The sequence below is a fragment of the Arvicanthis niloticus genome, chromosome 16, assembly GCF_011762505.2.
Source record: "Arvicanthis niloticus isolate mArvNil1 chromosome 16, mArvNil1.pat.X, whole genome shotgun sequence".
Lineage (NCBI taxonomy): Eukaryota > Metazoa > Chordata > Mammalia > Rodentia > Muridae > Arvicanthis > Arvicanthis niloticus.
The window spans coordinates 44,512,794-44,525,516 of record NC_047673.1 but is presented as its reverse complement, the minus strand read 5'-3'; the positions used below and the strand labels follow the sequence as shown (position 1 = coordinate 44,525,516).

General features: G+C 34.5%; 1 protein-coding gene across 3 annotated transcripts in view; it reads right to left on the bottom strand.

Moving 5' to 3' along the window:
- The window catches only part of Gpm6a (glycoprotein M6A), a 238,771-nt gene that overhangs the window by 5,147 nt on the left and 220,901 nt on the right, over positions 1–12,723 (bottom strand). For all 3 annotated transcript variants that reach the window (XM_076914157.1, XM_076914156.1, XM_034520523.2), the window contains exons 3-5: positions 6,306–6,462; positions 3,443–3,596; positions 90–166 (exon numbers count right to left, since the gene is read on the bottom strand). In XM_076914157.1, the coding sequence (XP_076770272.1) occupies positions 90–166; positions 3,443–3,596; positions 6,306–6,462 (388 nt within the window). The remainder of the gene's footprint in view (positions 1–89; positions 167–3,442; positions 3,597–6,305; positions 6,463–12,723) is intronic.

The window sequence follows — 12,723 nt, the reverse complement described above, 5'->3', positions numbered from 1 at the left end:
TAATTATAATACATTTTTAAATTCCAAAGTTTTGTTATTTAAAATTTTGTGTCAAATTTTGGCACAAGTAGAGTGTAAAAAATACTCACCTCAGTAGATTCACACATCCTCAGGAAATTCTCAGAGACAGTACAAATTTTCTTTTCCTCTCCAATTGTCACAATCCCTACAATATGTAGAAAATTATAGATAGGTCTGAAAGAGCCTCAAGAGAAAAATCATTTAGCTATTCAACCTCAGCAACTTTTATGTTAAATTGTATTAAGCTACAATGGAAAAAATTATGATTTTTTATAATAGCTGTATCTAGAATTATGAATATGAGATAAAAAAAACTAACCCTGTAATTTAAATTCTGTTTTTCATAAGAGCTGAACTGAATCAATCTGCTGGGTTGTTTAGATTTGATTGTAGCTAGTCTATTGTTTTGGTTCATTATTGTAATGAACCAAATTTGGAAGTATCACAACTATTTTCATGGTTATGCTCCAGGCAATATACTAAGCCTTTTTCAAGGCTTTTGTTAGTTTACAAAGATACATGACTCTAATAAGTGCCCCTTCTTAAGGTGATTTCAAAAACACTGCTGTTAGCAAACAGAAGTTGAAAGAAGTTGCTACTTCACTCATGCTAATGCTTGTCTGTTGACCTATGGACCAACTACATCACGATCATCCACGGGACTTTCAAATACTAACATCTATAGACTGCAACACGTCTTTAGCATGGAATCTATGAAAATTAGGTCTAAAGTGTTGCAGAAAGCTCATAGGGAACTAGCTCGGTCATAAATTGCTTGCTTTGCAATCTCAGTGATCTGAGTTTGATCCACCTAATCCATATTTAAAAATCTGGGTGTGGTGACACTGAAAAGGTAGAGACCTGGGGTGCATAGGCAGGATAGCCTGATCTGCTTTGGAGGGATCTGAACTGTGAGTAAGCCTGTCTTTAAAAGAAAAAGGTAGAGGGATGAAAGGGAAAAAAAAATTGATAAATGACCCCAAGGATGTTTTCTAGCCTCCAATACTATGCATATAGAAACAAATATTCTCTATCTCCAAATTAGTAGTTAATAAGTATGGACTTTTAATTTTTAAAATAGATTGTTTATTGTGTATATGAGTTAGATCTGTGCATGTGTGTGTGTGAGAGAGAGAGAGAGAAAGAGAGAGAGAGAGACAGAGACAGAGACAGAGAGAGAGAGAGACAGAGAGTGAGAGCACTAGCAATTTATGTATCAAAATTGTATGTGACGATCGGAGGAAGGCATTGTGGAATTGGTTTTATTCTCCTTTCTTTCCATTGGTTCTGAGATAAAATTTAGGTTGGTAGGCTTTTGTGGCCAGACCTTTCTACCTACTGAGCCATCCCACTTGCCCTTATTCCCTAGTGTCAGATCTCCTTTTAGGGAATGGATGTAATTTGCATTCAGACTGCCTTTGGCCTTTACTGGTTTTTTTGTTTGTTTGTTTTTACACATATCTATGAAGTAATAACATATGATAAATTACAGACATCTCAATCTCTAGTCTTTTAGCATATTATGTGCCTTGCTTAGTCGTAGTATGTGTGTATATTCTTGTAGTCTTGTCTTTATTTTACTATTTTAATCAATTCTTTGTTAACTTCACATACTGCATTTTGATAATATTCACCCCTCCTCCCTCAGCTACACCAAGAAGTGTGACCTACTGAACTTTATGTCCTCATTTTTTTTTTAAACTCAAGTATAATTTGTGCTGCCCGTATACTTTTGGGTAAGTGGCCATAACTGGCACGTAGACATCTACCAGGTGCCACACCCTTAAAGAAAACTTACTGTCCTTCTTACAGAGGCTTTAAATTTTAGCCAAGTGTAAAACATCATTCCTATATTTCTCCTTTCCCTTCACACTGTTATTCTGTCTACCTTAAATTTGCACAAGTATTGCACATTATTACAATTGCTGCGAGCTCATATATGAAACTGTCCAGTTGTCGCTAGACAACACAGTAGATCTGTAATAACACACTGCCTCTGACTCCTACAATCATTCTACTCCCAGAGGTGGTATGATATAGACATGGCATGCAGGTCTGAGGAGTCTGCAGTATTTTGTTTTCTGTATATTGACCAGTTTTGGGCCTCTGTGTTTATATATATTTAAAAGAAAACAAAATAAAACAAAACAGTCACAAAACAGAGTCACTAATCTATGAGCATAGCAATGTTATTTAAGACTTTGTATATATGAGCTCACAGGAGCTGTGATGATATATACAAAGCCTTCATAATACCAAGCCAGTCAACAACCCAACCATGGTTAAAGGTAGGGCCCACAAAATCCGACTCTTAGGATCTATTAGTAATTTTGATCACTGCTGGTAGAAGGAGAGTCAGTTTTTTTTGTTTGTTTGTTTGTTTTGATGTCATTTCTGATAGGCTACTCATGCCACAGGAAATGGCCATATACTCATGCACATAGTAGCAGTACTTACTAGAATTACTGGATCTTAAAAAATGGTCATGTTGTCATAAGCACTATGAGTTTATGAACAAATGCTCTATAGTGTTATAGAAAACACTACAGCCTTGTAATCATTTACTACTTCTGTATCTTACAAATGTTCTGGAACTCACGGAAGTTATGACAGTAACATCCTACACAAAATCTGCATAATCTCAATAAGACATAATCCGGACTTTGAAAGGGGAAGTAGGCAACAAGCCCCATGTCTATCTGAGAAGTTATTCCAACTGACAGCTGTTGGCATAGAAAAAGTGAGTTTTGGGTGTGAACCCTGGTAGGGTGACCACACCCTACTAGATGGCCATATACACCACAGTATATAGTCAGCACAAAATGAACTAGATATGCTTAAAAAACAAGGACACTGAGGAGGCTAGATAGGAAAGGGAGATGGATTTGAGAGAAGGAGGAGAATATGACCAAAACATATCATATGCATTCCTCAAAGCATTAATTTTTAAAAGAGAACATGCAATATGTGTAAGGCCCTTGGGTTCAATCTTTAAAATGTCAGGAATAACAAAACAAAACAAGGATTATTTCCCTCCTGTTCCTCCTCTCTCCTTCATTCTTTAATATCATTATTTTTAATGCCAAATTTTCCTGTCTCATCTTAGAGGATAAGGAAGTATATCTTCCTTGGACTTCTCCACATTAGATATCTCAATTAATACACTCAATCATGGACCAATGAAATAAGGACCCAGATACCTGATTACACTTGAAAGGGGGTTTTGAAATTAGGAAAAGGAAATCCATTTTACCCCGGTACTTCCAGAAATTCCTGTCTATTTTAATTTACAGAATGGCCTGAACTAAATAGATATATTTATCTCTGAGGAAATGTACATGCTGTTTCCAAAGCCATTTACAACATTATAAAGTCAGCTATTCAAAGTGATTTCTACTTTAAGACCCACTTATGTACCTACCAAACTGACGAAGGTCCAAGCAGAGATTTGCTCCCTCCACTAGAGTGGTATTCCGGCAGATGGTCCACACGTTGAAATACATGTACACTGGCAGTGAGGTGAAAGCTGTGACGCCCAGCCAGGCCAACATGAAGAGGTATGTCAGCATGATAAACTGCAGCAGGGGAAAGGTGGAGAGAGAAGCCACATAAGCTACTGCAAAACGAAGATTGAGAGCAGACTCAATCTTCAAAATACACACATTGCTTCTAGAATCGTGGTGAGTAAATGCTCATAAGAACACTATTAGGACTTAGGAGAATTTGAGAATTTCCCTCGCAAATACTACATAAGAATTGAGATGTAAAAAGACTGATGGCCCTTGGTATCAACTAAGTCTTTCTTCTTGGTTTATTGTTCAATACAGTAATAGATGGGTCTCATAATATTTTCTGACATGAGGACCAATTCCTAAAGCTTTGTTTGCCTCTCACTTCATCTCTTTCACAAAAAAAGTTGAAAATATCAACTAAGCATCAGAGTGTGTCCTGACAGGCAATGTCGTTTCAAATATAATGTCAATGTACTACCTGCTACTTTGCACATTACCTTCTCACATAGTTCAAATATAAAATACATAGATCTATTCTCTTACTTAATTTTTAATAAAATATTACACATTAATATCATGTGTTTGTGTGTGAGTTTTGGGCAGTGCATGCTGCAGTACTACATAAAGGTCAAAGGACAGATACCTGGAGTCTCATGAATGCACTAGATGCAGAGGTAACAATGGATTTCTACAATGTAAAAACACCCCCCCTCCTTTATAAAAATGTTAACTAAGAGCTATGTGACAGTGGATAGAAATGGCTAATATTAGGTATGAGGTAGGCATAAGACCAGACTTTCTGAACTAGAGTTTCTCAGATTTGGCACTATTAAAATTTGGATCACATAATTATTTGTTGTGAGGATTGCCCTATAAATTATAGTATGCTTAGCAGCAACTCTAACCTTATGTACAGTGTCTCAGTTGGCCAGAAAAAGTTTCCAACATCTGCCAAGTAAAAAAAAAAATATCCCACAGCAGAAAGGGATGAAAATAGACAGCCAAATGGAGGAAATGGGCACCAAACATGTCTAGTGCCATTCTAAATGCAACATGAGAAAGCATTAAAATATTAAAGATAATATGTTTTAAAATTATACTGTGTGAAGTTTAATGCAGAAAATCATTAACACTGGGTAAATTACTTGAATATAAGTCTGGAAGGGACAATGTGCAAATAAAGAGCACTTAGGGAAATTTAAAGAAATATGGACAAAGCATGGAGAGATGTTAATAACACTGCATTATCAGCTCACTGTGACAAACATTAAAAACCTAGAATTGGTAAATATGGGAACTACATGAATCATTAACTTTCTCTAAAGTTAAAACTATTTGGACATACAAAAATATCCTATGGATACCAAAATATCCTATGAATTTTTTTGATTAAACTTACAGTTATAAAGTTATAGTCATAAATGATAAAAAAAAGTATCCTGGGTAATAAGGCTAATGTATGTCTAAATTACAGTCTCCTTTTCTGCTCAGCCATGATCAAGCCTGCATGTCAGAGCAGGTGTCATGGGAGTGGGCAGGCATATCTTCTGCAGTTGACTACATGCTGCACAGCCACTGAGGGGGCCCACGCAGCTGCTGCCAACCTTCTGGTGTGTTAGTGTGACTGATGACACAATTGCTACTATTGTACGAAACTAGTGTGGCTCATGATTCACTTTAAAAATAGGTATTCGAGATTCCTCTTAAGACATTTGAATGACAGGCAGATAATTATCTGTATATAGATGTGCAAATTCTTCCGTGATTATTTTTACTATTCGATGATTTTTCCCATTCTGAATGAAATGTCACAATTGACTGCAAATGTCTTGCTGATGGAACATTCTGTGCCATTTGAGATCAGTTTATAGACTATTTCCATTGTCCTTCTACTGCTATAGCATCGTAAACTCAGAACTTTAAAGATGATCTTCATTGTGTTAAGTAGGTCAACCATATTCAAAGAACTAAAATTGCTTTCTAAGGCTCGCTGAAGCACTGCTGTGCATGAGTTAGCTGAACAGTAAGAAAGCTTATCATTCACTATAATCATTATACACTATTTATAAAGTAGAAATTGAATTAATGTCAGAAATTGGACTTTTGTAGAGAAACTGTTTAAGGGTCACTGAGAACTAAACATACATGGGATTTTTGTTTATTTGTTTGTCTTTTTAACATCAATCCAAGATCTTCATATATCTTATTTCCTCTGGATCTGAAATTTAGTATTACTAATCCAAAGCGTTTACATGGCAATCCTTTTTTGAAGCACCAAGTCATATTATTGAACTTGTAGTTCATAGATATGCAGTAAATGTTTCCCCCAGACAGAAATACATGTCTGAAACTAAACCAGGTCACATCACAGAATCAGTTACAAGCTGTTCAACATAAAGATTTACAACTAATTAGCATGTTTAATTTTTCTTTGTGACTAAAGAGACATGTTTATATGCATATGAATTGCTTATAGATTAGGGAAAGTATTTTCTATTTTGTGTGGTGATCTAAAGAACTTTAAAATAAGTAACAATAGACCAATACATGACTCCTATACAAACTAAATTACTTGCAGTGCATATGATTTGACAATTTAAAACACACATTTCAAATTTTATTTAAAACTCTTCTTATGAAGTTGTAGCATCACCATCCTTTAAGGACATGTCACTGCATTAAACAATGCTTTAGTTTTCTTCATGGGAGTACAAGCATGTGTCATACTGAAATCCAGCCACATTACATTCTGAGTGCAGAGAAATGACATACCCAAGCGCTCACACATCTGCCACAGGTGGTGATTTTGAAGTCCCCATAGAGATCTTTGATAGCCCCAGTTGTGAAGAAACCTTCCACCATCAGTAAAATGCCATAGACAAAGAAAGCAGCCGCAATGCCATAGATCACATACTTAAAGATGTCAATCCTGGGGACAGAAAAGAAAATCAAAATCAAGGTGATTGATTTCAACAACGTTTTGTCATTTATTTATAAAAAGTGATCCTCATATGTTCATAGATCCTTTGCAATAAAAGAAGGATTTGCACAGAATCAAGTATCCAGAACCTCAGCATGGGTCATGGAGGAGCTATTGGCAGGGGATGGTTACTGGGGGAGGGAATGTCAGTCTTCTTCAGGGATATGCACACCGAGAGGCTGGCTAAAATTCTGTATATGGTCCCACACCCACACACATGACTCAATGAATATTAAATAATAAAGAAGGAGAGTACATAAACTTTAGAGGGAAGAGTGGAGAAAGATAGGGAAGGAATTGCAGAGAAGGAAAGAGGGCAGTGGACTGACATGTATGTGAACACACTATATTAAGTGAAATATTTGATAATAAAACTGATGAGAAGAACACTGGTAATCATAATTGTAGTGAACTATAAAACATATATCTTCTATATGTATAATGTCTGCCTGTAAATTTAGCTGTGCCAACAAGAGTTTTTGCGTATGTAGACTTATTTTTCATCCTTTACAGTCTCCCTTGTTCTTTGATCACATTAATGATGTCTTTAAAACAGACAATATTAGATATCTAATTTAATAATCATTTTTGTAGTGAGTAGCTTATTTAATTTAACATGAACATTTTGCCATTCATCTGTATCTTATTACATGTCAGGATTTATTTTCAAAAGACCAATAGTAGTTCAATATATATATATATATATATATATACACACTATATTTTCTGTGAACATTTAGGTTGTTTTATACTGTGGCCTATGAAAGCTGATACAATGAACATGATAGACCAGCTATATTTTATGATTCCATTAGTTTTTAAGTACATTTATTTAACTTCTATTTTAAAATATCACTAGTATTTTCTGGTAACAATAGTACCAATGATAAAAAGGAAGAGAATTCTCCATGTAAATGACAAGGACACTTTTCTGGCAGAATCACAAATATTAAATATAAATGATCCTGAAATTCTTTCAGCATAATTCCTTGGAAGTTTATAACAATAATTTTTGCCTTCTTGCAGTTGGTAAAAAAAAATCCATACTAAAATTATGTTTAGGAAATATAAACATATTCCTAGAGAGAACTGATACATATTTGATAGCTAGAGTTAAACAGAAATAGATAATAACGGGTGAATAACATACTTTCATCCTATAGCTCCATATTTAGGAGATTAATGATCATTAAATTCGAAAAACGAATCACCACATTTGTGAATACATTTCTATTTACAGCTCTTTATTTTAAAACTATCTTGTCTGTGTTTATGCTCTATATATTTTCTTCTTAAACCACAGAAATATTTATAACCATAGTTGTATCCTGTAGTTGAAGAATATTCTATGAAGGATAATTTTCATACATTATCTCTACTAGTGTGTAGTTCCGTTCACAGTCAGTGTGGTAAAAATTGCAGAATATGTCTATGAAATGCAGATGTGATGATACCACCAATCTGGCGTTCTCTGTTACTTACCCTTAGGAATAGATCATGTACAATAATTGAAATATATGAACTATATGCTTTATATGTCATTTGGATATGACATTTTACCCTTAATACAACCTCAATATTGAGGTACCTGAGGGATGGATTTGATGAGTATAGAATAGATTTATAATATTTTCAATAAACTTACTCATTTTCACTTGACTTCCCGATCTCCCTCATAATTAAGAGTTCTATGATTTTTACCTAATAAGGTTCCCAACTCAATTTTTTTGAGACAGCATTGCTCTGTGTAGCGCTGGCTGTCCTAGAACTCACTCTGTAGACCAGGCTGGCCTTGAACTCAGAAATCTGCCTGCTTCTGCCTCCCTCCCAAGTGCTGGGATTAAAGGCATGCGCCAGAATTACCTGGCTCCCACTCAATTTTTAAAGGAGGAGAAACTACTCTAAAGATGGAGTCAGATTGGAATGATATGGCTTCAAGTCAGTACCCAGAAGAGATAAATTGTTAAACCTTCTGTAGAGAATTAGACAAGAGTCCTCCCATGATGACAACTTTATTCCAGACTCATGAACTTTTCAACTATGAGAGAATATATGTTTTTATCTCTCCTCTCTTTTCTCTTTCTCCTTATTTCTTCTTTAATGCTAGGGATTGAACTCAGGGTCTCCTTGTGTATGCTACATAAGTATTCCACATCTATCCACAGCCCCATTCCTATATTTGAAGCCATAATATTTTTATTTTTATGGCAGTATCAGGAAACATACATTTCTTTATCTAAATGGAAGCCTAGTATGACTAAATCTGACAGTATCTAAAGTGTCAGTGGGTTGCAAGTCATTTACTAGAGTGCACTGATTGGATAGTTGTGCTAAAGTTTGTAATATCTCTCCCAAGTAGTGAAATATCTCATTTCTGAGTAGCAGGAAATGACTACTGCTTTCTGATCACTTGATTCCCATGTATTACTGACTGGAGATGTGTTCAAAAGTCTTTGGTATAGAAAATTGGAAGTTGCTTTTTCATTTTCTGTTCTTCTAGGTTTCATGAAATAATATAACCATCTCTGATTCTGAAATGTACAGAAAAGTTACCTTGGAACATTGACAGATGTGATCCATAAGATTCATATTTTCATATTTAGTAACTTTTCTTGTGGTAAAAGTAAAATGACATATTCTCTTATTAGACTTACAGACTTACATGCCCACTGTGGGTATGAATATATATATATATATATATATATATATATATATATATATATATATATATGGCACATGTGTATGTATATTTAGATAGAGACTATCTGAAGGCTATTGTTATGGACATAACTCTGTTGCTATCTTTACCTGTTGCATGTAATAAATATTTCTTTGCTTTCTTATTTCTTAGCTGGACTTGTTTTAGCTTTGCAATCACAAAGATATGAACCCATTAAGTTGACTGACAAAATGACACTCTGCAATATCCCACTTCTCAGACTTTTTAATCTTCTTTTAAATCCTTTCAAAATTCTCAATGTTTGTTTATAAAACCACCTAAATATTAAAAATAACATGTGTTTTCTGTGTAGAAATGGAGTAAAAAGGAAAACAGAACTCATATAAATTTTAATTCTATTACTTTAATTTTGCTTTGTTTTGTTTTTTGTTTGTTTATTTATTTTTACCAGGCAGTGGTGGCACACACCTGTAATCCCAACACTCAGGAGGCAGAGGCAGGCAGATTTCTGAGTTCGAGGCCAGCCTGGTCTACAGAGCTAGTTCCAGGACAGCCAGGGCTACACAGAGAAACCCTGTCACAAAAAAAAAAAGAAAAATAATAATTCTATTACTTTAAAACTTACACTGCAGCAACGCATTATGACACTAAAGAGAACATATTTTCAGTGGTTTTAAAAGTTGTAGCATGTCTTACAATATGGAGACCCATTTTCCCTATTCCCTATTTTAACAGTAGTGCAAAGAATTATGGTCTTCAAAGGTGTCTATATTGCTACTTATCAGAAAGTGTTCATGAGTCCCTTTGTATGCTAAAGGGAATTTTGCAGATGCATTTACTGATCACCAAATAGGAAATATATCCTGGAGTAAATGGATGGGTTCAATGTAATGTAATGTGTGGATCTTTAAAACAAATGATGTAAGAAGCATCACTATAAAATTCAGAGAAAGAGAGAGAGAGAGAGAGAGAGAGAGAGAGAGAGAGAGAGAGATTTCCAGGATGCCACATGCCTGGCTTTGAAGATGGAAAGGGACAAGGCGCCAAGAATGCAGGTGGCTTGTGTAAGATGGCACAACTCCAGAGATTCCAGATGGAACACAGTTTTGCCAACATCTTGATTTCAGCCCATTGCAATAAACCTAGTAAGACCTGCTTTAGATTTTCGACCTCTGAAACTGTAAAATAATCAATTTCTTAGTTTTAAGAAACATTGAACTATTTTTTAAGCATCTTTAAGAATTAGTCACATAAAAATTACTTAGTAAAAAAGCACACTATTTGACTGTTATTTCAGAACTCATCAGTTCAGTAATATTTTTTCTCACACTAGTTTTACTCATGAAATGAAGTGTGCTCTGATCTCCAAGGCTAACAAGTAATCTACATGAACACTAATTTGTCTGCTATTGAAACATTACAGTAAGTAGAGGGTGAAAGAGTTTGGTTTACCTATCAACATTGTAGATGAGTAAACAAAGTTTACAGACTACCATAGCTCCCAAGCCTTACTTTATCTTGTCTTAGCTTTACTTTTCTCCTTGCTTCAATCATTAACATATTGGTAACTATTTTACTTTTATTAATTCCCCCAAACATGAACAATAAAAAATGTAGATATTATACATTTATAAGGTTAGCTGGGAATAAAACATTGACTCTATTTCAGGTTAGTACTTACTTCATTTTAAAGTATTAAATAATTCATAATCTAAAAATTTGATTTTGATACATCACTATAATATCAAAGTTAAAATATTTTAAAAATATAATATAGTCTGTAAATCAGTGTTATCAGCTCCTGAACCCTTACTATTATTTTTAAAATAAAATACAACCCTTACAAAATAAATTATAGAGAGTTTCATTTAAGAGTAAAGCTAACATGTGACCAAAACTTTGAATATATTCAAGAGGCCAAATCATTTAGCAAGTAAATGTTTGGATCATCTTTTGACATCTATTTTTTGACATATGCATATTTCTTTGTCTATAAATTTGTTGTGCAGTCATAAAATATTTGGCCTCCTCTTGCTTGCTTTGTCAAAAGATAAGTAAAGAACACAGCAGTAACACACGATCAAAATCTCTCCCAGGTGAGAGATTCTGAGTCAAAGTTTAGATAACTTCCTCTTTACCACAAAGTAGATATTGAGTCATTTCCAAAGTGTGTGAGTCTAAGTGGTTGTGCTAATATGTAGATGTTGTTGAAGTGGGAGGATAATAGGATAACGAGATTAAATTATAAACTTATCACAAGTTTGGAGCCAACACATGGTGTGGATTTGAAGAACCAAATCAATATATCAATGGCTAAAATCTTTCTGGGAAAACAACTAAGAATGATAGACAGAGATGTTTAAAAATCTAAAAACAGATAAAAAAAACTATTAGAAATTTATTCTCTTCTGTCTTTGAAAGCTTCAACACATTGGCTGAACAATGACAAACTACTTAGCAGGTAGCATTGGTAGCACTGAGATCCAAAGTAAGTTAGGATGTAGAGAATACACCAAGGATAGTACATGTCTGAAATGTAATGCTGAATAATGGAAACCAACAGCAGACTTAACTGTGAAAAGTGAAATTTCATGCTAGAAAGAGGACTAGTAAAATGCAATGGCTACATTTCATGGCTACATGCTTTTCAATAACTGTCCTTCTGTGTTAGAGATGTGAATTATTTTTAGGTACTCATTTATTTAGAATGTGGGGAGAGAAATATAGGATAAAGGAAAGTTGGAAGGAAGAGATTTGGGAAAATAATGGAGGAGAGAGAGAAAGAGAGAGAGAGAGAGAGAGAGAGAGAGAGAGAGAGAGAGAGAGAGAGAGAGAGAGAGAGAGAGAATATGAGGATCTTTATCCTCATCTGAGCATAACTCCTCAGATCCTGGGGAAACCAAGTGGAAATTGTAGGCCTTTAGAAATTGTTTTTGTCTTTGTCTTTTAACTCACCCATCTAATTAAACAAGCCATTTTTTCTTTCTTTCTTTCTTTCTTTCTTTCTTTCTTTCTTTCTTTCCTTTTCCTTCCTTCCTTCCTTCCTTCTTTCTTTCTTTCTTTCTTTCTTTCTTTCTTTCTTTCTTTCTTTTTTTGAATTGATGTAGGAGTCTTAATCCATGGATAAAAGGAGAATTTACAAAACACTTGAATTGGTCACATGTTTTCTCTATGATCATTCTCCTATATATTCTTTTCAAATAACTTATTTATGAGCAAGACGTATTACCCATACAGCTAATATTTGTCCTAGCTGCATTATGGCTCTTATTTTGCATCCTCTGTTTCTTCTTTTATTTTTCCCATGCTCTCTGACTTTCCCATCCCTGTAGGCAGACCTGCTGAAGTCTTTCCATAACTTCAAAGTGAATTTCTCAGTTCTCACTCATCACACTGTGAGTTGGATGGTACAAACCTTTGCTGTATTCATCTGCTTTGGAGGGGTTTGCTTCTCTTTGGTTGCTTTTTATTTATGTTTGTTTTTCTTTGGCAAGGATAGGAATTTATTCTCTTTGGAAATTCCATGAGGC